A 22521-nucleotide genomic window follows, 5' to 3' on the forward strand; every position below is an offset into this window, starting at 1 on the left:
GTGAACTTTTGTACAATTGCGGGACGCATTTATGTCTTCGCGAATGTGAACGCGATTCCAATGGTTCTTACGTGAATCTTTGCGAAAAGACTAGAATTTGTAAACGAATTTAATGGTAATTAGTACGGCGAAACATTTTAATTATTAATTGAAACTGCTATATCTTTGCGATGGAGATATACGATATGAAATTAATTAGCTTCTGTTTATACAAAGGAATGATGATTCTAATCTCTACTGTTAATTTATTCTCGCCGAAGCTATCCATTATTCCTTTGCCTCTATTATTCTTTAAAAAATACTATGGTTATTTTAATTATCTTTACATTATCGGACGCATCTCAATCGATATTTCCAAACTCAAGAATCATCGCTCTAATATCTACGAAGAATCTAATATTCTGCGAAGAACCTCCGGTATCCTTATTAACGTCATTCCTATTCACGTACCTTCTCCCCCTCCCATGTATGTTCGATAATCCGATTATGTTTCTTTCGATTTAATCCTCCCTATATGCGTACACAAGTGTGTATCTACGATGTATGCGAGCGAGCGAGCGAATGGTGGTATATATGCTTGTATGTGTGTGTGTGTGTGTCGAAATACGTGTATAATGTGGATTCGTACACAATATCAATTAACGTGCACAAGAACAATACTGCCACGAGATTGCGTGCAGGGCGGGTTCGTGCAGAGAGCCGCACGGAGCATTGACAGTGTGACAGACCTGGCTTTAATAGACACAACTTTAGCCCCGACGGCCATGTTCTCTTTAATGTAGATCGGGCCGTACACTACGTAGTCCCATACGGGCGGATTATTCGCACGGTCCACAACGTCAATCTGTACCTCCACCGTTCGCGACAATGGTGGGTAGCCCCTGTCTTTGGCCATCGCCTCCAGCTTGTACGTCTCGCGCTATGCGGCCAGACCGCGTGTATATAAACAAACGGGAACAAAAAAACAACGGCGTTAGTGTCAAGGCGCCAAAAAAGGCTCGTGGCAGAAGGGGGGAATACACGTCGTTGGTGACATCATCGCTCTTTTCCGGTGATGGTCTCTTTCTCTTTGAGAGGAGAGGACGAAAAGAGAAGGGTGCCTTTTTCTTCCTTGCATCCCCAAGTTTGACGATCACCCCGTCTCGATCTTCGCCTGAAACCTTTGGCGAGCGCGTGCTCGCGCGTATTACATATATGTGCACGCACCAACCCTCGTCCTGAATTCGCTCGTTCGACTATACAAAGGTTACAACGAGAGACTCGCACGAATGCGAGATGTGCGTATATTAGTGCAGAACAGGCCGGAGGTTGAATGAGCTCTGGATGGGACGATCGACGGCACCCCCGCAACCTGCATTCGGCGCATCAATAACGCAAAAGAGCGCGCACCAGGATCTCTCTCGCTACATCCTCGCCTAATTACATGTATACATTTATATTAGCACGCTAGAGAGAGAGAGAGAGAGAGAGAGAGAGAGGCGCCAGTAGGAAATCCCGCTTTGCCTTCCCCGCGTTCGCATAATTATAGTTATTATTGCGTTTTATCTGCTACGGTTTGCGCGGCGATCGCTGTGTCTGCCGAGTCTTTGAAGACACACGGTTCCTTCTGTCGCTCTTCTCCTTGTCGAAATAGCGAGAGCCTGTTCAATCCTCAAATGGAGCGAGTTGTCTGATTATATAATAATCGAAAATTTTTCTTACGCCTTAATATAATGATAATAAATTTATAAGATCTTTTCGGAAAAGGTTATAGACGTTATGTAAGTTTTATAATTGAAACCTTGTCTTAGATTAATTTTCGTATAGATTCGACTTACTCCATTTGACAATCGACAAGCTCCATTATTTCCGAATGATTACTGCCCGATCGAACACTCGCTGCCTCCAAATCATCGAAGAGCGATCGCCGCGGCTCGCTACAATATATGTTAGGAAGAGATAGTGGTAGTAGTAATAGAGTAATAGAAGTTGTAGTAATAGGAGAAGGAGTGTCCGCCAATTAGCGATTTACCGCGCCGCGTTTAACCACAAGTGCTTCCGCAACCAGAAAGAGAGAAAGAAAAAAAAAATGATGTCTGTGTCTTGTGCCCGTGTGTTTGACAAGAGAATTAAATGTACAGATGTACGAAAGACATCAACGAAATAGAGATCATAGATGTCGCGTGACAGGAATAAAGGGAGAAACGAAATGGGGCAAGGTAAACAGAAGGAATAACGTAGATTAAGACGAAGAGAGAGAACTTAGCGTCAACTCGTATAAAGCCAAATCCAAAACGTTTAAAGGGAATGAAAAACGAAGGGAGTAATTGAATTCAGATGGAAACGGAGAAGAGGAAGGCAACGGAAAAAAAAAACAATTAAATGAAAAACAGCGATCAACCAGTGACCGGAAGGGAGGGACAGCACTACATGGCACGGCACGGCATGTCACGTGTCTTGTCTCGGTCATGTCGTGGTATACAAACCTGGCTTTCACCGACGTCACTATAGTACCCACTGTGACATTTTCTTTGATGTGAATGGGGCCGTATACATTCGCATCCCACACAGGTGGTTTATTGTTTCTGTCTACGACGTCTAACTCAACGTCCACGTCTGCGGACAAGACTGGCATCCCTCTGTCGGAGGCCCGTACTCGCAGGCGATAGCTGTCACGCTAGTGGCAAAACATTGGGCCGTCAACTTACAGAACACTTTTTTTTTCGGGTAGTTGGCGGTTTTTTCAGATTTTTTTTTTTGAGATTTTTTTTCCCGTCACTTTTTACTTTTTTTTTTCTTTTTTTCTTTTTCTCGTTTCCGATTTCGTCTTTTTCGTTGGAGTTTACTTGGAAAGAGCTAAGGCGTCACTCGGCGTCGAGCGCGTCCACACGAGAAAGTACTTGATGGCCTTTTTCTGCTTTTTACCCGCGAGCGAGATTGAAACGGAAGAAGAAGAAGAGAGAAAGACAAACAAGATAGAGAAAAAGATAGACAGAAAGAAAGAAGAAAACGGAGAGAAAGGGCCGTGCAGTCTCGTAGGTATCTCGGTGGATTCCGTTGCATGTTATTTCGGTGATTGATTCGCCATCTTCCTAACGGATGAGAATTTAAATAACCTTCCTAATAATTTTTCTTCAATTAAATAATAGAAGCGCATTGATTACGATAACAGGACATATTTAAACTGCAATGAACTCAAACATGCCGTGAGGTGAATATTTCACGAGTAGTTTCATGAGTAATTGCAACATACAGTGACGTAGCACGATGACGATGATGATGCTGATAATGATGATGATGATGATGATGATGATGATGATGGTGATAATAATGATGAAAATACTACATCGCCGACTTCTGGTTGGTTAAGAAAGCAGTAATAATATCGATACGTAAATAATGTGCAATCTGTAATCAGTTTCAACAATAAAATGAGTAGATCGCGAAAATCGTAAGCGGGTGTAGACGATGTAGTTGATTGTGACCCTATACTTACCTACGAAATGCGCAAGCCTGCATATTTGAGCTCATTGCTAATTATATCGGTAATTGATCGACAAATAATTTTGTCTATTTTGATTTAGTTCGATTTCGTGTCAAAGATATTTCGATAATTCTATAACATCGTCTAATAAATCTTAGATCGATTTTCAAAAATTGGTAAAATGCGTACACACGCGCGAAGAATTGCATTGAATACTACAAGTAATGATTGCACGGGACAATTGTTATGCTTATTCTGGCCAATCCGAGATAACATGACAGCGGAAAATATATACTAGACGTTCTAGAATTGTTTCTTTCATCGTGAGAAATTTTTTGATCTACTTGCAACTAATATTTATTTGTATTAAATGTTTTATAAATTTTTAATAAATATAATTTTATTCTAAATTCTCTGTGCAATAAAATTTATATTTTATTTGCAAGTGTTATTTTTTTTCATTTAGGTATGAAAGAATTTTTATATTTAAAAAATTGTAATTGATTCTAAAATATCTAGTAGAATATAGTAGAGTAGCGGGTGAATAGTAATTGGAGATAAACAGAATTACAGTTGAAATTTTTATATTATAAAAAGTATGGTTGCAGATGCATAACTAGATGAATTGATAAAATTAAATTGAATTTTACACGAATGAATAAACTTGTAATATCTTGAAATTTTAATTCCCTATTCTTTAATTTAAAATTTGCTGATTTTCTATTCACCCGCTTGTCATACAAAATTAATATCGTGATTTTTTTACTTGAAAAACGTATTGCATTATTATATTAATCATTTGGAAATTGATTTTATGATCGGCGTATTTTTTTTCCAAATGAATGATTCATGAATATATTTGTTTATAATCGAGATCTTGCTATCTCGTAAGATTGTTAATAATAAGATCTATCGGCTTTCTGGAACATTAAGAGTAATTATTGAAGTTGTTCCAGAATTTTATATAGCATTCTATACGACGGACGTTACCTAAAAGGGCACACGTAAAACAAGTACGCTTTGTGACTTTATTAAGGAACATGATTAAAAAAGGCGCTGCCATGAAAAATATAATATAAAATACTGGATTATAAAGTACTGTGCTACTAAAATGCAAACTGAAAGATAAAACTATGATGTCGTGTAATGGGAATTTTCAGCAAGTCAGTTTATATTCAGTTATTATTAAATTAAATTGCTAACATGAATGATAGTAAATTATATAAATTCTCAAATTGTAATTCTAATATTATATATAAATTTAGATCAATTTATCAAAACTTTTCCATTTCTTAAACAAGAGATATTAACATTTATTTTAACATTAAATAAGAGAGAATAGATTTAAACTTTTTTTGTTTAATAATTTAAGTAGCTAAGATTCTTTTATACAAGTTCGAAAAATTAGAAGACGTCTCTTTTCAATGTGACACTTGTTATATATATTTATGATATACTTGTCAAACGTCCGTCGGATATTCAGCATCGCATGAAGGCAAATCGATAGATCATCAATGATGTAGGATACCGGCATAAAAACCGCATCCTTCATCTACGGATACGTACGAGACCAGGACGAAAGAGCGAAAATAGCGCGATAGCACGTGTCTATGTACATAAAAGATATATCGCGCGTCATAGGAAAAAGATTTTCCAACAAAAATATTTGAAGAGAGACGATTATAGATATAGAGAGAAAGATTTATAGAGAAAAATTAAGCGACAAGAAGAGAGCAGAGAAAGAGAGAGAGAGAGAGAGAGAGAGAACGAGATAGAAATAGAGAGTGACGTCTCCGAGTGACAACAATAACGACAACAGAGGCAAAAAATTATCGAAACGATATAATGTTGAATAATCGAACGGAAAGGCGCTCTAGTATTTGCAACGAATATTAATACTTTTCTTTTTGCGCAGATAACAATGCTGTCACATCATAATGTGTCTCGATGCAAGACGTGAAACACAAGAATATGGATCCTACTTACTGGAAAACAGCCCTTCTTTTTTTTTTTTTTTTTTGTCATCATCAAATCCGAAGAAAGTAAATGGTGCAATAAACACAAACATAAACAATAAGAAGTTGAAAGAAATTAGTTCCTTTACGAAATCAATCAATGCAGGCATTTGCATGCAAGCGAGAATGCGATAAAGAGGCATCGGGAGACGATCGGGAGAAAGGAGGATAGAGAGAGGGGGAATAAAGAGACAGAGAGAGAGAGAGACAGAGTGTGTGTGTGTGTGAGAGAGAGAGGGGGGGGGGGGATTAGTAACGAGGACGGATGTGGAGATTTAAAAGAGAGGGAGAGGAGTAGTGGGGAGGGGGAGGGGGCAAGGGGTGGGGGGTGGTGGAGAACGTTGAGACTGGATGGGAAGAAAAAAAAAAAACTATGACGACCCCTCGTCTGATTCGTTCTCGTTTTAACGACACTCAAAAACCGATGGACGTTATTTCTGAATCGTCGTGATAGTGATTATAAACCGCACGTTTGTTTGTTTTTTTTTTTTGTTTTTTTTTCGACTTTTCTTTCACTTTCATTCGCTTTCTTCTCGTTTCGTCCACGACAGTGGTATGCCGCCCCAATCACAGAAGAAAAAATGTCACACCACGGACAGTTCTCTTATGATCTATACATATGTATATGCATATATATATATATATATATATATATATATATATATATATATATATATATATACATTACTAAAAGCTCTCGATCAAAAATACTTTTCGTATTCTTTTTCCTTTTCTTTGTCAGTCACGTCGTGGTATACGTGGGAGAGCGGGGATGAAAATCGGGAAACGTCAGAAAGAAAATATAGTAAAGAAAGAGAAAAGATATTTTTTTTTTTTAGAATTAGAAGGATGCGGAAAAGAATATAACGTAAAATAATTTGATAGGAAATGAAGAATATAGGAACATAGGCTTCGTTTAACATACAGACCGATCAATGAAAAAATATAGATAGAGAAACTCAATCAACGCAGCAAAATCAGTGAGTCAATAATCAGCAGGCATATTTAGGAAATTAATTATCAACATAACAGAAAAAATACAAAATGCAACATACGATAGTATACTATTGTGAAAGAAACGCAAACAAAAAAAAAAAGAAAAAAAAATCAGAAATTAAAGATAGAAAGAGAGAGATAGATAGAGAGAGTGAGAGAGAGAAAGAGAGAGAGAGAGAGAGAGAAAGATAGGGCAAGGACGGATGTAGGAGCGAGAGCGAGATCCGTTCCTGTAAAGGAATCAAAAACACATTCATATAAAATATGCAAGCATTGTCAAAAATTGTTTATGTCTGATGCACCACAAAATGCGTAGAGGTTGAAGTACACCGTACGTGGGGCTCAAAAAATGTCGTTCCCACCTGCTCCTGGAAGTTCAAAAAACATCACTTCCCTTTTGAAAAACATTCACAATTAATAATGTTAGTTGATTAATTAATTAATTAATTAGATCATTAGTTTGCTCCGAACGTTTCCGCTTCTTCCTCCTCACCCCTCCCCCCACCCCACCCCACCCACCCCTCCTTTTTTTTTTATCACATCTCTTATCTCATCATCGTTCCCATCACCGTCTTTCCTTTCCATTCTTTCCCGTTTTTCTCCAACGCGTAACGCGTACAAAAACAAAAACAAAAAAAAAACAAAAACAAAAAAAAAAGACGATATACATTCTTCTCCTCGATTACCTTTCGGGGAGGGGTATGAAAAGTACAACACGTTTTCGCGTTCGGTCGGCCGCGTGTGGGGCCGCGATCCGCACGCGTTTCTCTGCAAAATTAAATTCTGCAATTCGGCATTTTGCAGTTCGCGGTAGAAAATCGGAAAATACGATAAAACGAGCGAATGACGGAGATTCAAGTGAAGAGAACAAGAAGGATGGAAAAGAGAAGATTTACGCGCGCGTGTTCTTTTTTTTTTTTCTTTCTTTCGACCGCTCATACGTAACTCGATGACCGGATTCTCGACGCAAAAATTGAATGAAAAAACTGGACAAGAGGTATCAAAGCTTCGTTTGGAATCCTTTTTAAAATGGTACTCGCGCCGCGAGTATGTTCTCAATAGAGAGAATGAGAGAGACAGAGAGAGAGTGTTTTGTTGCAAAAATAGCCCGAACGGTCGATCGATTCAGGTACATGAAGCGTTTGAGGAAATCAGGCATAGCTAAGTATTTACCATAAGTGAACACATTGTGCATATCAATGGGAATTAAAAAGTTCTATACATGTGCCGTAAAAAGGAAACTTATTTCGTTGCATATTAGTGATGAGAGAAATAATTGCCGACCAAAAACGTATATTAGTACAAGTTTATCCGCTCAGCAACAAAACGGATTCGTGTTAAATATAACGTAAGTCAACGCAAACGTACAATATATCGGCAGAAGGTGTACACTCAAGTTTTGTATTTATACGATATCATATATATACGTGTATATATATATATATATATATATATATATATATATATATATATATAAATAGATATAGTATATACTACGTAGCCTACACATTCTCCTGGGACACGCGTACACTTATTCGGGACGAAAATGTATATCTCGCGATCGCATTTTAAATAATATCACGAGTAAAATATCAATGAAATAATTATTTTCCGCGGAACATTATAATCTTTAAATGCTGAAAATACATTTTTTTTTTTCTTTATTAAATTATCGGGTGTATCGTAACGACGTCAAGAGCATAAGAAGCTGGCACAAGCTGCAAAGAAAAGTTGCAAGGCTCGCCGACGAGAAAGTGGGAGTGTTCCAGGAAAACGATGCTGTTTTATACTGCTAAAGAGAGACGATATGTAAGATATCAGCGATTTTTATAGAGATACTTACGTCCAGGGGCTTCTTTAATACGATCCAACCAGATTCTGGTTGGATCTCAAAGTATTCGAGATTTTGCTCGTTGTTGGGTGAGCTCAGCGAGTATACAATCGCGCCATTGTTGTCAGCATCCTCGTCGGATGCCGACACTCTCAATATATTTGTCCCAATGCTCGCATCCTGTTTCACGTTTTCCACATATCTCTGCGAAATGAAAACCAAAATTGATTATTCTCAGAGTCGCATTATGATCTTACAGTTTGTATTCGGATATATAATTGTGTAATTAAAATTTAAAATTAATATATATATATATATTGGATGATTGCATAAGTTCATGCCCGATTTTCATAGATGACATTAAGTTACTGCATGACGGAGTTCTATTGTTTTCGTGTGGTAATTGTTGCTTACACCGAATAGATGACGTTGTCTTATGTCAATTTAGCGTCAGATATTGTTCAGATAAGTCCATTTGTGCATAAGAGAAATCATTAAAAATGGAGAACGAAAAGGTGCATTTGCAGCATGTAATGCTATATGAATTTCGGAAAGGCGTGAGTGTTGGGATTGCACAAAAAAATATTCAAAGCGTTTATTTGAACCGCGCTCCTGCTCTCCGAACAGTCAAAAAGTGGTTTGGCAGATTTCGAAATGGTGATTTCAACATGGAGGATCAAGCCCGCTCTGGACGGCCTTCTGGCATTGATGATGACATTGTGCATGCCTTAGTGGAAAGAAACCCAAGGATTACAACTGAGGATATTGCTGAGAGGCTGAACATCGATAATTCAACCGCTTTTCGTCATTTAAAAAAGCTTGGATACATTTCCAAGCTTGATACGTGGGTGCCGCATCTCCTGACTGAAAGGAATAAGCTGCAGGAAAACTGTAGGAGTTGCAATGGGAAATTCTGCAGCACCCGCCATATTCTCCAGATATTGCGCCTTCAGATTTTTATCTGTTCCGGTCTTTGCAGAATAGTTTAAATGGCAAGAATCTCAATTCCGAGGAAGCTGTCGAAAAGCACCTTACAAACTTTTTTCAAGAAAAACCAAGTTCTTTCTTCAAAAATGGAATCGACAAGCTTATAGATCGTTGGAAAACCATTGTAGAAAAGAATGAAGACTATATAATTGATTAATAAAAATGTTATCTCTAAAATATAATCTATTGAAGTTTATATTTAAATCGGGCACGAACTTATGCAATCATCCAATATATGTCTTCGAGTTTCAGGATTGCAATTCGATGAAAAATAATCCGTCAAAATCTTATTGTTTACTTGATTTTCAGTTTTATTTTAATAGAATTTTTAGAAAGCTTCAAATTTTCTAAATTTAATAAAATGAAATATGATAGAATAATAATTCATACTTTTCTCAAACATTGTTTAAAATTCAAATCGGGAGATTAAGCTGTCAAAGTTTTACGCAAATATCTCGCGAGACACGCTACATACATCAATATGTTGTAATATACACATAACGATTTTAAAATATAAAAGAGTGAAGCAAGTCGATAATTTTTATTTTATATTTTACGAAATATAATTCATATTTTATGAGATGCATTTTAGATACAGTGTCACGTTGCGGATTTAATAAAATATGTATTTGTATTCCAATTGTTTTGCCGCGTAAATATTATTATATATCCAGATATAAAATTACATAATGAAAATTAAAAATTAAATATATATATATCGCCGTATTTCAGGATTGCAATGCAATTCGATAAAAAATTATTCGTCGGTATCATATCGCGTACTCAATTTTCAGTTTTATTTTAATAGAATCTCTAGAAAACTTAAAATCTTTTAAATTCATTAGAATAAGATAGGATAAAATGGTGATTCAAACTTCTCTCAAACATTGTACAAAATTCAAACTCAAAGTTGGGAGATTAAGCTGTCAAAGTTTGACGCAAATACCTCGCGAAACATGCTACATACGTAGCGATATACACATAACGATTTTAAAACATAAAACAGTGAACCAAGTCCATAATTTATGAGATGCACTTTAGATACGGTATCCGTGCTACTCCGACTTTACAAATTATGGACTTGTTCCACTTGTTTTGCCGCGCAAACTCCATACATGTATACATATATTAAATCGATAAGCGACAATGTATGTATCTTGGCTGGAGTGAGCGGCGAAACTAGCCCAAAGTTACATCGCTAGTCGTCTCCCGAGTTACATGCGTCGAGGCGTAAACGCACACCGATGGTGGTTCCGTCAGCAAATGTTCTTATTTCCGGACATCTGCTCGCGCATTTTCACTCCGAATGGGGTTCTAAAGGTTTGCCCTCGTGTGTACACACCTGTCGGTCGAACAACGGCGGATTGTCATTGACGTCCGTTATTTCGACAGTAAATGAGCAAACACCTTCTAACGACGGTTCACCCTGATCCGTTGCCTTAACAGTGACAGATACAAATTTCCCATCGTCGCCTTCACGATCGAAAACCTGAAAATATAGTCATATTATTGAATACGAATAAGATGCAAAGTTGTCTTGAATATAATAAAAATTGCAATACAAATTTTTTGTCTCCTTTTTATCTCGTATAACATTACATATGTATTATATATAATTAAAACAACACAACTAATTAAATTTTAAAATCGTTTCAAAATCTTTTATACATTTAGTAAAATAGGTAAAATGTGATTTTTTTTTTTTTTTTTTTTTTTTTTGGTGAATGTAGCGAAGATATAAAAAAGCGAGAATTGGTAGAAACTGACGAAATGAATATATGCTGCTGATATCTCATTGTTAGAGATCTTTATGGATTCGCGACACGAGCGATAATTAAAGTGTTAAGTGCCTCGCGTGTTTATCGCTCGGTCTATACGATACGTATAAAAGATGGCGAGGTAACATGGTGGAAAGGTAAATTAGGTGATTGTTAGATGCTTGTTAATGTATTCAAAGAATATTAAATACTCTACATTATATGCGAATTTATATTTGCATGAAAGTCACTCTTTTAAAGCCAATGCACTTTGATAATAAAGTTAACACAACATTTATGTCTTTATTGAAAGCTTCGAATCGAAAAAAGAATCGAACGTAAAAATATATTAGAAATCAATTTTCATCTACGTCTTTTGCTAAACGAAAATGTAAAAATTCATTCTCTCTCTCTCTCTCTCTCTTTAAAACTATAAATAAAATAATAAAATATGAATAATAATTAAAAAAATAATACTAAAATATGAAATATATTGAATGAAAGGTACCTTGTTGGTCAAGACTTGACCAGTCTCTTCGTCGACGGTGAACTTGGTGCCCTTTTGATTGGGCTGCTGGACGATCGAGTATTTGACCTGCCCGTTGACACCCTTGTCCTCATCAGTAGCCTGTACCTTAATGACAGTGCTGCCGTTCGGCGCACCCTCTTCCACTTTCGGGTAATACATGCCGCAATCTTTGAACACCGGCTTGTTGTCGTTCACGTCGGTTATAAAGACGACGACGACCGCGGTGCTGGTGTGGATGGTTAGGTCGCCGTTCGGACAGCACGCACCGTCGTCCAAGGCGGTGACATTTAGCTCGTACTTGTCGCGATCTAGGGAGATCTCCTTGCCGTGAAGACGAATCACTCCCGTAATCTCTTCGATCACGAACTGCCCCGACGTGGTGTTCCCGCCGACGAATCGGAATCGCACGTTATCGCCGTCTTTATCGGACGCTACGACGGTGGTCACCAGGGTGTTCGGTCCGGCGTTCTCGTCGACGTTAGGCGTGTAAACTTGCTGGGAGAATTTTGGTTCTTCATCGTTTTTATTCTTCGTGTATATCCGTACCGTCGCTGTGCCGGTTTTCGACGGCTCTCCTGAAGATAAACTCCATCAGTCATGTGTATTAAATATAATTATTAAAAAATTTAATTATATTATATGCGACAATCTCTCTCTCTCTCTCTCTCTCTCTCTCTCTCTCTCTCTCTCTCTCTCTCTCTCTAACTTAAAAATTAACAACAACAGTGTAATAAATCGTGTCTATTGCAACGACGGTATCGATTTAAACATTATGAGAATCGCGTTCTATCAATTTAAATTATTGAATGCGAAATGCGTGTGATAGGAATGCACGTTTATCGCAACGTCAAACCTCGCCACGAGGCCATTCACGCATGCACGAGCGAGCAATAAATAAAAGTGCACACGTCGATTCTGCCGCTTTATTTCCAATTAAGCCGCTACTTGTTTGGAAATCGTCCCGCATTCGCGTCGTATATATGCAAATAACGTATATTTGCGTCTACGCGAATTCGTGCTTGATACCGGGCGACGCAAGACAGGGATTTGGAGCTCGTTTGAAAACCAAATCCGTGAGATTTAGCCGTTCGGAGCTGATCCTCCGCTTGCTGACAGAACGTATAAAAGAACGTCTCCTCCGATCTTCGCACTTTTTACGCGACCAAATCTTCGGGTAACATCGACTTCGGGATATCCGACGTTTTTTTTTTTTTTTTTTTCAGCGAAGCAGGTATCGATGAAACATCAGCGATTATCCGCAAAAGTTGACAATCGATAATATGATACGATAGATAAATTATAAACTGATTGATTACAAAAGATAAAAAATATTGAGATGGTTTGATTTGTACGGGAAAAACATATTCATTATTTCCTCACGACTTACCCTTGTCCTTAGCGGTAACGATGAATTCGTAATAAGCGTTGTTGTTGTCCGCATCGAGTTGCTTATTATTAACGATAATGCCATTGGAGTCCACACTGAAGTGATCGTCGGACACTAAATATTCTATTTCCGCATTTGCCCCGGAATCAGCGTCGGTCGCCTTGACTTTCAATATATTCGTCCCCAGTGGGATATCTTCGTCGACGTTGTGAGCTTGATAATCCGGTAGTTCAAATTTGGGAGCATTATCGTTTACATCGGATACTCGAATCGTTAGCTAAAAATTAAACAATAAATATGAGCGAAACGCTCATATTGCTCGACATTAATACCCGTATTCATAGTCCTTCCTTATTTTAAGGACGGAGGAAGCCTCCATGAAGGATTCCTTGAATCTGCAAGGCCACCTTGTTTCATAGATGGACCTCGAGTCTCCCTTTCAGACGGAAGGAATATTTTAGGGATTTTTAGTGACCGACTGGAGGCAGCACCGTTTTATGCTGCCTGCAACTAATTTCATATAATACATACGAAAACTTTTTCGTATCTTCAAAAAATTCCACGAGATTTTCCCAATCGCGAATGTGTATCTTTTTGAAATCCGCCACAGAATCCGATTCTCTGGATTTTCGTCTTCAAATCCATCGTCAGAATCATTTAAAAATTCATTGTCCATTATCTCTTTTTCCTTTATACACTTTCAGTTTGAGAGCGCGACAACAAATAACCACAAAACCACAAATGTAACGAAACTAACTTTTGGAGGTTATATTTGGTTATATTCTGCGTATTGTCTGCTAAAAAGGTCGCATCACTCCTCAAGGAAGCTCGTGACCTTCCTTGAGATAAGGGAGTCAATAAGATTCCTTGTTCGGTCAAGGAAAGTTTATGAAACATGGAACGAGGAACAAGGAATCCTTATTCCTCAAGGACGGACTATGAATACGGGTATTAGTTCTTGAAACAAGTAACACGTTGCACTCAACGAGAAAAGAAACAATAGCACGCAGATACATAGCTTAGTATTCTCCGCGGAAGGGAAGGAACGTGTTATTTCTATCGCGTGTATAACACAACGACAAAATTGGAGAGAAACATAAATCCGCTTACCTCGACTGATGTCGAGAAACCACCTGAGTCCTCCGTAGCTGTCACTATCAGGGAATAAATGTGGGGCTGCCGCAGATCCTCAAAATCCAGTTCTTTCGCAAGTTTCACGATCCCAGAAGTCGGCCCGATGTTGAATGTACCTGCGGCTCCTTGACCTTGCGCCTTCAGCGTGTAGCGTATCTCCCGATCGGCGAACGACTTGGCTTTCACCGATATTATGCTGAAAAGTTTTCAACACGTGACATTTGCACGAACATCCTGTCGACGCTCAGAAATGAGCGATATAAAGTATCCCCGAATAAATCTTGTTTGCATATCGTGCAAAAGTAATTCAGATTGAAATTCGAAAAGTCAACTATAGAATCCATCGAAGACAAACAATCTCGAAAGTAAACTGGTCTCTCAGCTACGATAATCAAACGCAAAACAGTCTTGAGCTGACAAATAATATCGGGAACGTATAAATGGACATAGATAAGTTGGACGAGAGAAAAATATATAAAAGCAGTAAATAATCCAACATCAACTCGCTTGATTTCTAAAAACAATTAATTCCTAAAAAAAAAAAAAAAAAAAAATCTCACAATTTCTTTGTTTATATTGACATTTTTACAAATGGTTGCAAAAAGAGATACCAGTAATCTTTTTATTTAAAAAATTTTTATATAATTTGCAATATTAAAAGAGCAACGTATGTATAATTATAGAAACCGCTTTTTTTATTTATTTTCTACAATTATATATAATAACAATTTATATATTAAGATTATAAATTCCATCGCAAAAATATCGTCAAATTATTATTTATTTAAAATGACGTAAAAATCTCTCAAGGAAACTTCAGATCTTCCTTGAGATTCATACAAACTCGAATCTAAGAGAATCAAATTGGATTATTGGAACTTGCGAACTAACTCGGAATCTTTCTTCTGGTTTTCCGGTATCTCGGCCTCGTACGCCGTCATATAGAACTGCGGTGCGCGTTTTCCACCGACGATCGATAGTCTCTCCTCAGGAGTCGACTGGTAACGCCTCTCGTCGATACGACCGTTCTGATCCTCGGCTTTCACGTAAAGGACGTACTCCATATCCAGCTGGAAGAGGTCGGTACCACGAGTACGTACTACCCCCGATCTCTCGTCGACCTCAAAGCGGCCACCAGCTGCGTGTGCATAGCGGATAATTAATTAATTAATTAATTAATTGATTAAAGCAGGCATTATCTATGTGATAGCCTCCCAGTTAATGAAGATCTCAGAATTAATTGTACAATAATGCATGATTATGCGTTTCTGTATATTTAAATTATTGAGAAATGGAATAATTAAAGTGCATGAAAAAACGTTCTCTGATATTATTAAATTTTGATGCATAAAAATATTAGGTGTACAACTTTGCTTCCGTCGTTTTCCTATAGATGGCTTTAGCGGTAAGTAGTGGTCGAAATAAATAGATCATAGACGTCATGCAATAAACTTGGGCATCTGTCAACATAACCCCATAGAAACATTAGTCGATTTGTGTCTGCATCATAAAGTTATTCTCGATTGAAAATGTCAATTTACGAGCCAAATTCTCGTCATTTGCGGGAGGTTTTAATTTTCTGCTTCAATATGAAGAAATCTGCGGCTGAGGCTCATCGAATGCTCTCAAATACTTATGGTGAAGCCGCTATTAGTGAAAGAACGTATCGTGAGTGGTTTCAACGCTTCAAGAACGGTGATTTTCACGTCGAAGACCGGCATAGCGGTGGAAGGGAGAAGGTTTTCGAAGATGCAGAATTGGAGGCATTACTTAATGAAGACTCGAGTCAAAGTCAAAAAGAATTGGCACGATCATTGGGAGTGGACAATACTTTGAATCATAAATGTATAACCAGTTTTTTACAATAAAGCCTCGAATTTCGGAAAAAAAATGGCGGAAGCAAAGTTGCACACCTAATAAAATTATTCTTTTTCTCGTATTTATATAATATTAAAAAATCAGGTTGAAATAGCTTAGTTTATATACGTATATAAAATCATATAAATGTAGATTTTTGTTGAAAATCCGTGAATGGTCGGATAGTTAGAGGAACCGAGTGGTAAATTTTAATTTAACTTCAGTTTGATAGCATTTAAGATATTATTATCGCAGCGAGAAATTATAGGCATACTTTGTACTAGGCAAAAATTGTTTATCACATTGATTGTTGTGGGAAAGCATTCGGCGTAATAACATCATTACGGTATAATCTCGTAAATTGCAAAATGTGATAGCGGATCATCATGTTGTAATCATCGGATGCATTTGCGACGAGGTCGATATGCGTTTTTGCACCGATACGATACATGTAAATTAATAATTAGCCCGTATATATACGCCATTGTTTTCGCATGTCTCTATGTGACACTTACATGTTAAATCCATCACACATATTTCCTTTGTAATTAATGTGTACAGTCTATTGCTCGATTAACACAACATTTTCCTATATAATGAAAAATTCACCATCAAATTCTTTAATATTTTATCTAAACAAATTAAACAATTAATCTTTTTAAATGCAAGTAATTCAGTATTTATCAGAACAATTTTTCTATACTACTCTTCCCTGCTAATATGAAAATTAATATTTTTTATAAAATAAAATAATTAAATATATGTGCAATTTTGCACAATAATTTTTATTATAAAAAAATATTAATATAAAGAGAATTAATACAATCGCTAATTAATCATTCCTCGAGATATGTAATTTTACATTTTCTTTTGAAGAAAAAAATTGTTTCGAAATTTGTTTGAAGAAAACTGTTTTCATTAATTAGATTGCATTGTTATGAAAGATTGGCTATATAAAAATTTTCAAATACGATTAATAATGGCGATTATTATGGCGATATGGTGGAGAGAGGGCGCGAGCGTTAATGATTGAGATATCGAACCTCGATTACTCGTGTTATTACGTACTTCGATCTCGTACGATGAAGTAATGGATGTTATGGTCGGTGTCGGGATCCCTGGCTTGGAGGGTAAACACGTGAGTGTTCGGCGGTGCGTTCAACTGGACGACCGTTTGCATCGGTAGAGGCCGATTAATGAAATACGGAGGCTCGTCATTGACATCCTTCATATTGATGATGACGCGCTGATTGTCGGTATCTATAACGTCACATCGATTACCGCGTATACGTAGCAGCCATGAGAGCACTATTGGCATGTTAGAGCAGTTGCTTGTACGCCACTTGCGTGTCGCGAAATTTTTATCCTTGCCATGCTATTTTAAGGCTAATTTTTAATGGAACATTCTAAAAAATAACAGCAGATTTCGAAACGAATTCAATTCGATATTATTTAAGCAACAAAAGTAAATTATATATATATATTTTTTTATTTATTATATTCTTTTTAAGAGACAATAGATTGAATTAAATTTTATATAATGAAATATTGGATGATTGCATAAGTTCGTGCCCGATTTTCATAGATGGCATTAAGTTACTGCATGGCGGAGTTCTATTGTTTTCGTGTGGTAATTGTTGCTTACACCGAATAGATGACGTTGTCTTATGTCAATTTAGCGTTAGATATTGTTCAGATAAGTTCATTTGTGCATAAGAGAAATCATTAAAAATGGAGAACGGAAAGCTGCATTTGCAGCATGTAATGCTATATGAATTTCGGAAAGGCGTGAGTGTTGGGATTGCACAAAAAAATATTCAAAGCGTTTATTTGGACCGCGCTCCTGCTCTCCGAACAGTCAAAAAGTGGTTTGGCAGATTTCGAAATGGTGATTTTAACATGGAGGATCAACCCCGCTCTGAACGGCCTTCTGGCATCGATGATGACATTGTGCATGCCTTAGTGGAAAGAAACCCAAGGATTACAACTGAGGATATTGCTGAGAGGCTGAACATCGATAATTCAACCGCTTTTCGTCATTTAAAAAAGCTTGGATACATTTCCAAGCTTGATACGTGGATGCCGCATCTCCTGACTGAAAGGAATAAGCTGCAGGAAAACTGCAGGAGTTGCAATGGGAAATTCTGCAGCACCCGCCATATTCTCCAGATATTGCGCCTTCAGATTTTTATCTGTTTCGGTCTTTGCAGAATAGTTTAAATGGCAAGAATCTCAATTCCGAGGAAGCTGTCGAAAACCACCTTACAAATTTTTTTCAAGAAAAAGCAAGTTCTTTCTTCAAAAATGGAATCGACAAGCTTATAGATGGTTGGAAAACCATTGTAGAAAAGAATGAAGACTATATAATTGATTAATAAAAGTGTTATCTCTAAAATATAATCTATTGAAGTTTATATTTAAATCGGGCACGAACTTATGCAATCACCCAATATATTGTTGAGAGAAATTTAATTATATTAAATTACACGACGAACATTTAATCCAGCATACATGTATTTTTTCATGCTCGTGTATAGTTACACTTGCTTGAAAATGAGAGATTCGATTAGCTTTTTAACGAGATTTATCCTTTGGTGTTCCCTTATATAAGTATATGCATATTTTATGTGCGTTCAGCGCTGATAAATAGTAATTTATTTTGCTACTTCTAAAATTTTACTAAAAGCATGTAAACAGAAATATTTTTTGAGAGATATTAAAATGCAATGTGAAAGCAATATGAAATGTATCGATATTCAATTATTCAATTACATTCATATTATTTGTTTATTAATGAAGGAGGCGATATGGATTGCTACTTACATTGGAATCCTTTGGAAGCCGATGATGCGAGAAAAGAAAAGAGAGTTATAATTATTATTAGATCTATATAATATATGCGTGGAAAGAAGAAATTATTAATAAATACGGCAATAAATATCTTGTTTAATAAATCGCAATGTGTTATTTCATAACTATATATTGCTAGAAATAAAATTATTATTATAATTATAGAAATTATTGTGCTTCTTAAGAGTACTTAAAATTTATGCAAAAACATATCTGGATGTTAAAAACAGATAAAAAATATATTGCACATTTTTAAAATTGATTATTGCCGTATATATTTATAATCTATTATGAGTTATATTTGCTGCCAATGTTCTTATCCACCTGTACTCAAGACAGAAATATCACAATAATAAATGGAGCCCCCAAGGATAGAGTATGAATTAGAGAAAAGCGTGAATGTGTGAGAACGGATCGTGAAATGTGCCAGTTGAAAAACTACTTCAGGCAATAATTGTATAAATAAAAAATTATACCATCGTAAAATGGACATGGGACGCCGGGTGGATATCGCGCGCATGGCTCTTGAGGCGTGGAACACCAATAAAAGTAAAAATTAATTAAACAATATGAAAAATTTTACATCTCGAATACCGTTCATTGTGTCAAAAATACAAACTAACTGTGAGATTAAAGTAATAATTTTTTAAATATATACCTACATAATATAAAACGATATGAAATAAATTTTATTAAATACTTACGAAAAAAAAAAAAAAAAATTGACAGCAAATTGGCCAAAGAGATTTATAGATATAAAATGTATAGAAAATTTTTGTGATATTACCTGTACCTGTGTTTGTGATAGTAACCCAGAAATCGATAGTTTTTTCTGGACCTAGCTCCTCATAGTCCCACTTTTGTTTGACCATGACAGAACCGTTGGCGCCCACGGTGACCCATTTATTCTCGTCCCTTATCTTATAAGTCTCTTTCTCGTTCTCCTTCTCAAGATAAAACGCGATCTTGCCCTCGATATTGCCGTCCGCCTCCGTAAAATCGACCTTCTTCGTCGGTCGCACCGCCCGGGTGACCCTTCTCTTTTGTATCCGGTGCACCTCCGGCTGTACGTCCGGCTTTGTGGTGTGGAATTTCACCATGACGTGGACCGGTTTCTCGGCGCTCCTACTCGGCGTTCGTAGATCATGCGCCTCGACGAGTAGATCGCACACGGTATCCTGATCCGGGCTAACTTCCGGCTCATCGGCCAGCAGCAGCTCGCCAGTTTGCGGCACAACGATCACTAGACTGCTGGGCGTGATCTGCTTGTACGCGACCTTGTCCCCGTCAGCGTCTTTGGCCGTGACCTTGCCGATGGTGGAGAATCTCTTCCAGCCGGGCAGCGAGGGCAAGTTACCCTTGATATCAGTCGGTCTGATATCGAAGATGTAGCCCTCGTAATCGAAGATTGGGCTGTTGTCGTTCTCATCGAGCACGTGAACGATACCCCTAATCTTCGATGTGCTGAGAAAGTTACCATCCGACGCGTGTATGACGATGGTATAGAGACTGCGTACCTCCCGATCCAATGGTTTCGCCGTCACTATCCGGACACCCTGCATCTGGCTCTTCAGGGTGAGATTGAAGCCGGTCTCATTGGACTCGTTCTCGCGAAGGGCGAACGGACGATCCCCGTTATCGTCTGGTAGGATCTTGTAATGAACCGGGAAGTTACCGCGCGCTCGCAGAACCGGAAATCCGTCTATTCGCGTGCCGGCCGGCGAGTTCTCCGCTACTTCACCCTCGCCGAGGCAATCGTGCGAGAAGGTCAGCATGTTCCGACGATTTATGACGTAAAGGTGAAGGTCGTGGGTCTGCGTGCCGTTAGCCAATTCCTCCAAGACGATCAGGTTGACCGGACGGTCCACCAACGGCGTTAGATCCGATGTCGTCATCACTAGGCCGTTGCACAGCACGGTGAAGTACTTGGAGAAGCCGGTCTCCAGGAGGCGAAAGTTGGAAGGACGACTCGCGTCGCCCCGGAATTGTGTCACCTCGTAACCGGGGTAAACGTCGTGCGGCAACACAGCCACCTTGGCATAGGTGACGCAAGTGGCTGCCAATAGGAAGACGATGACTCGTACGCGCCACATCTTGCTTTATTTATCCCGTTCTTCCAAAGCTCTTGCTCTCTCTCTCTCTCTCTCTTTCTCTCTTAAAATTCCAGTACCTTTATTAGAGCATCAGTGCTGACGCCAACTAAAAATAGATAACAGAGAAAATTGTCAGTTAAAAAACGAAAGATAATAGATTAACATGAAGATTACACTTGCTTTTGGTTTAACGAACCAAGTTTTAATAAATGAAGACTCATCTTAAGATTTATATATATATATATATATATATATATATAAATTACAATTATTTTATTATCTGTCTCTTTTCTTTTAATAATTGCTTTATTTTCTCTCTGTTTATTATTATTTTCCAATTTGATACGTAATTTAATTTGTACGTTCACAATATTGTCTGCTGATGTCGCAGAGTTTTCATAAAATCAAATTTTTTATATGAAACGTTTAGCTTTTTTATAGCGTCAAACCTTTGCAAAGATTGGCATTTAATGAAATGCATACGTTTCTTTAACGTAAAAAAATTTAATTTGCAGACGTCATCACTGCGACACTATCCGCTATAAACATTGAATAATGTATTAAAGGAGAAATTTTCCCGCTTACAAGTAAATAAATGAATTATATATTTAAATTACATATATTATATTTTTATTTTATTTTATAACATATTGTTATTTAATACTAGTCAGAAAAATATTATGCGCACGACTATAACGTGCGTTGAATCGTTACTTATGAAATATATCGGGTGCTTCGCGCTTTCTTTTGTCCTTCAGTTCTTTTCTAAAATATAAAGAGAAACTGAAATTAAAATCCGCTTCGATCTCCAGATTTAATAAAGTGGTAGAAAAGTTTCAAAAGTAATCAAAACTGCAATAAATTATTACAGGCATATAATATCAAAATATTGTATTATATTTATATGTTGTTTTATAGTTTGTTATGTGATTAAAGTGATATTTTTATTTTTGATTGAAAGAGAAAGAGAGAGAGAGAGAGATTGATATTGAGAATGATATTAGGAACAATTATATAAATTGGAAATTCTCATCTCAAGATTACGTAAATCTAAATAATCCAATCATTTATATTATTATAATTAATTTTTTATTGATACTTTGTGTATACAAATAGCAAAAATCTGATATGAAGTTTAATATAATTTTATCTTTTCGACTCTTAATTTTTTTTTTTTTTTTTGCACGTAGTTATTGTAAAAGTACTGTAATCATTCGCATAAAATTGGCATTGTACGTTTATAAAATTTTGGTATTATGATAATATATTCCGAGAAGGAAAAAAAACATCATAATTCTAAAGATAAAGACATAAGCTGAATAAAAGTGCAAATTTGGCCATTTGAATGGTAATTGCACGTTTATGAAAACACCTTTCTCGACACATAACGATAATCCCAATCCTCTTACGAGCTTGCATTTACCTTGCAATACGTGTCATCAATATCTTAACTAAATTCTGAAAAGAATTGATTATAAAATGCTCGCGAGATGTTGAGCAGTTATTTTCTTTTTTCCTTTAATATATAAAAATATCGTTAGATTTTTATACATATAAAATAAATAGCACCACGTGAATGATTTTATATTTTAATTACTTTTATCATTTATAAAAATTTTATC

The 22521-nt window shown here is 36.8% G+C and overlaps 2 protein-coding genes across 13 annotated transcripts in view; one reads left to right on the forward strand and one right to left on the reverse strand.

The window, feature by feature from the left end:
- LOC138936260 (uncharacterized) overlaps nt 1–22521 on the forward strand; it is a 383952-nt gene that overhangs the window by 329134 nt on the left and 32297 nt on the right. The window lies entirely within an intron of this gene.
- Nucleotides 1–22521, reverse strand: part of LOC138936250 (neural-cadherin) — a 204456-nt gene that overhangs the window by 147119 nt on the left and 34816 nt on the right. For 2 of the 10 annotated variants that reach the window (XM_070301494.1, XM_070301500.1), the window contains exons 2-11: nt 19594–21005; nt 19283–19330; nt 17025–17216; nt 14991–15237; nt 14076–14295; nt 12966–13242; nt 11558–12153; nt 10635–10781; nt 8318–8509; nt 729–919 (exon numbers count right to left, since the gene is read on the reverse strand). In XM_070301494.1, the coding sequence (XP_070157595.1) occupies nt 729–919; nt 8318–8509; nt 10635–10781; nt 11558–12153; nt 12966–13242; nt 14076–14295; nt 14991–15237; nt 17025–17216; nt 19283–19330; nt 19594–20899 (3416 nt within the window). In that variant the 5' untranslated portion in view covers nt 20900–21005. Of the gene's footprint in view, nt 1–728; nt 920–2465; nt 2657–5449; nt 5462–6776; nt 6843–8317; nt 8510–10634; nt 10782–11557; nt 12154–12965; nt 13243–14075; nt 14296–14990; nt 15238–17024; nt 17217–18779; nt 18785–19282; nt 19331–19593; nt 21006–22521 lie in introns of those variants that run through there. The other 8 variants (XM_070301504.1, XM_070301497.1, XM_070301496.1 and 5 more) reach the window with 8 other exon arrangements.

This window comes from Polyergus mexicanus, unplaced genomic scaffold, assembly GCF_030449975.1.
Source record: "Polyergus mexicanus isolate NDT 795.1 unplaced genomic scaffold, iyPolMexi1.0 SCAF_9, whole genome shotgun sequence".
NCBI classification, from domain to species: domain Eukaryota; kingdom Metazoa; phylum Arthropoda; class Insecta; order Hymenoptera; family Formicidae; genus Polyergus; species Polyergus mexicanus.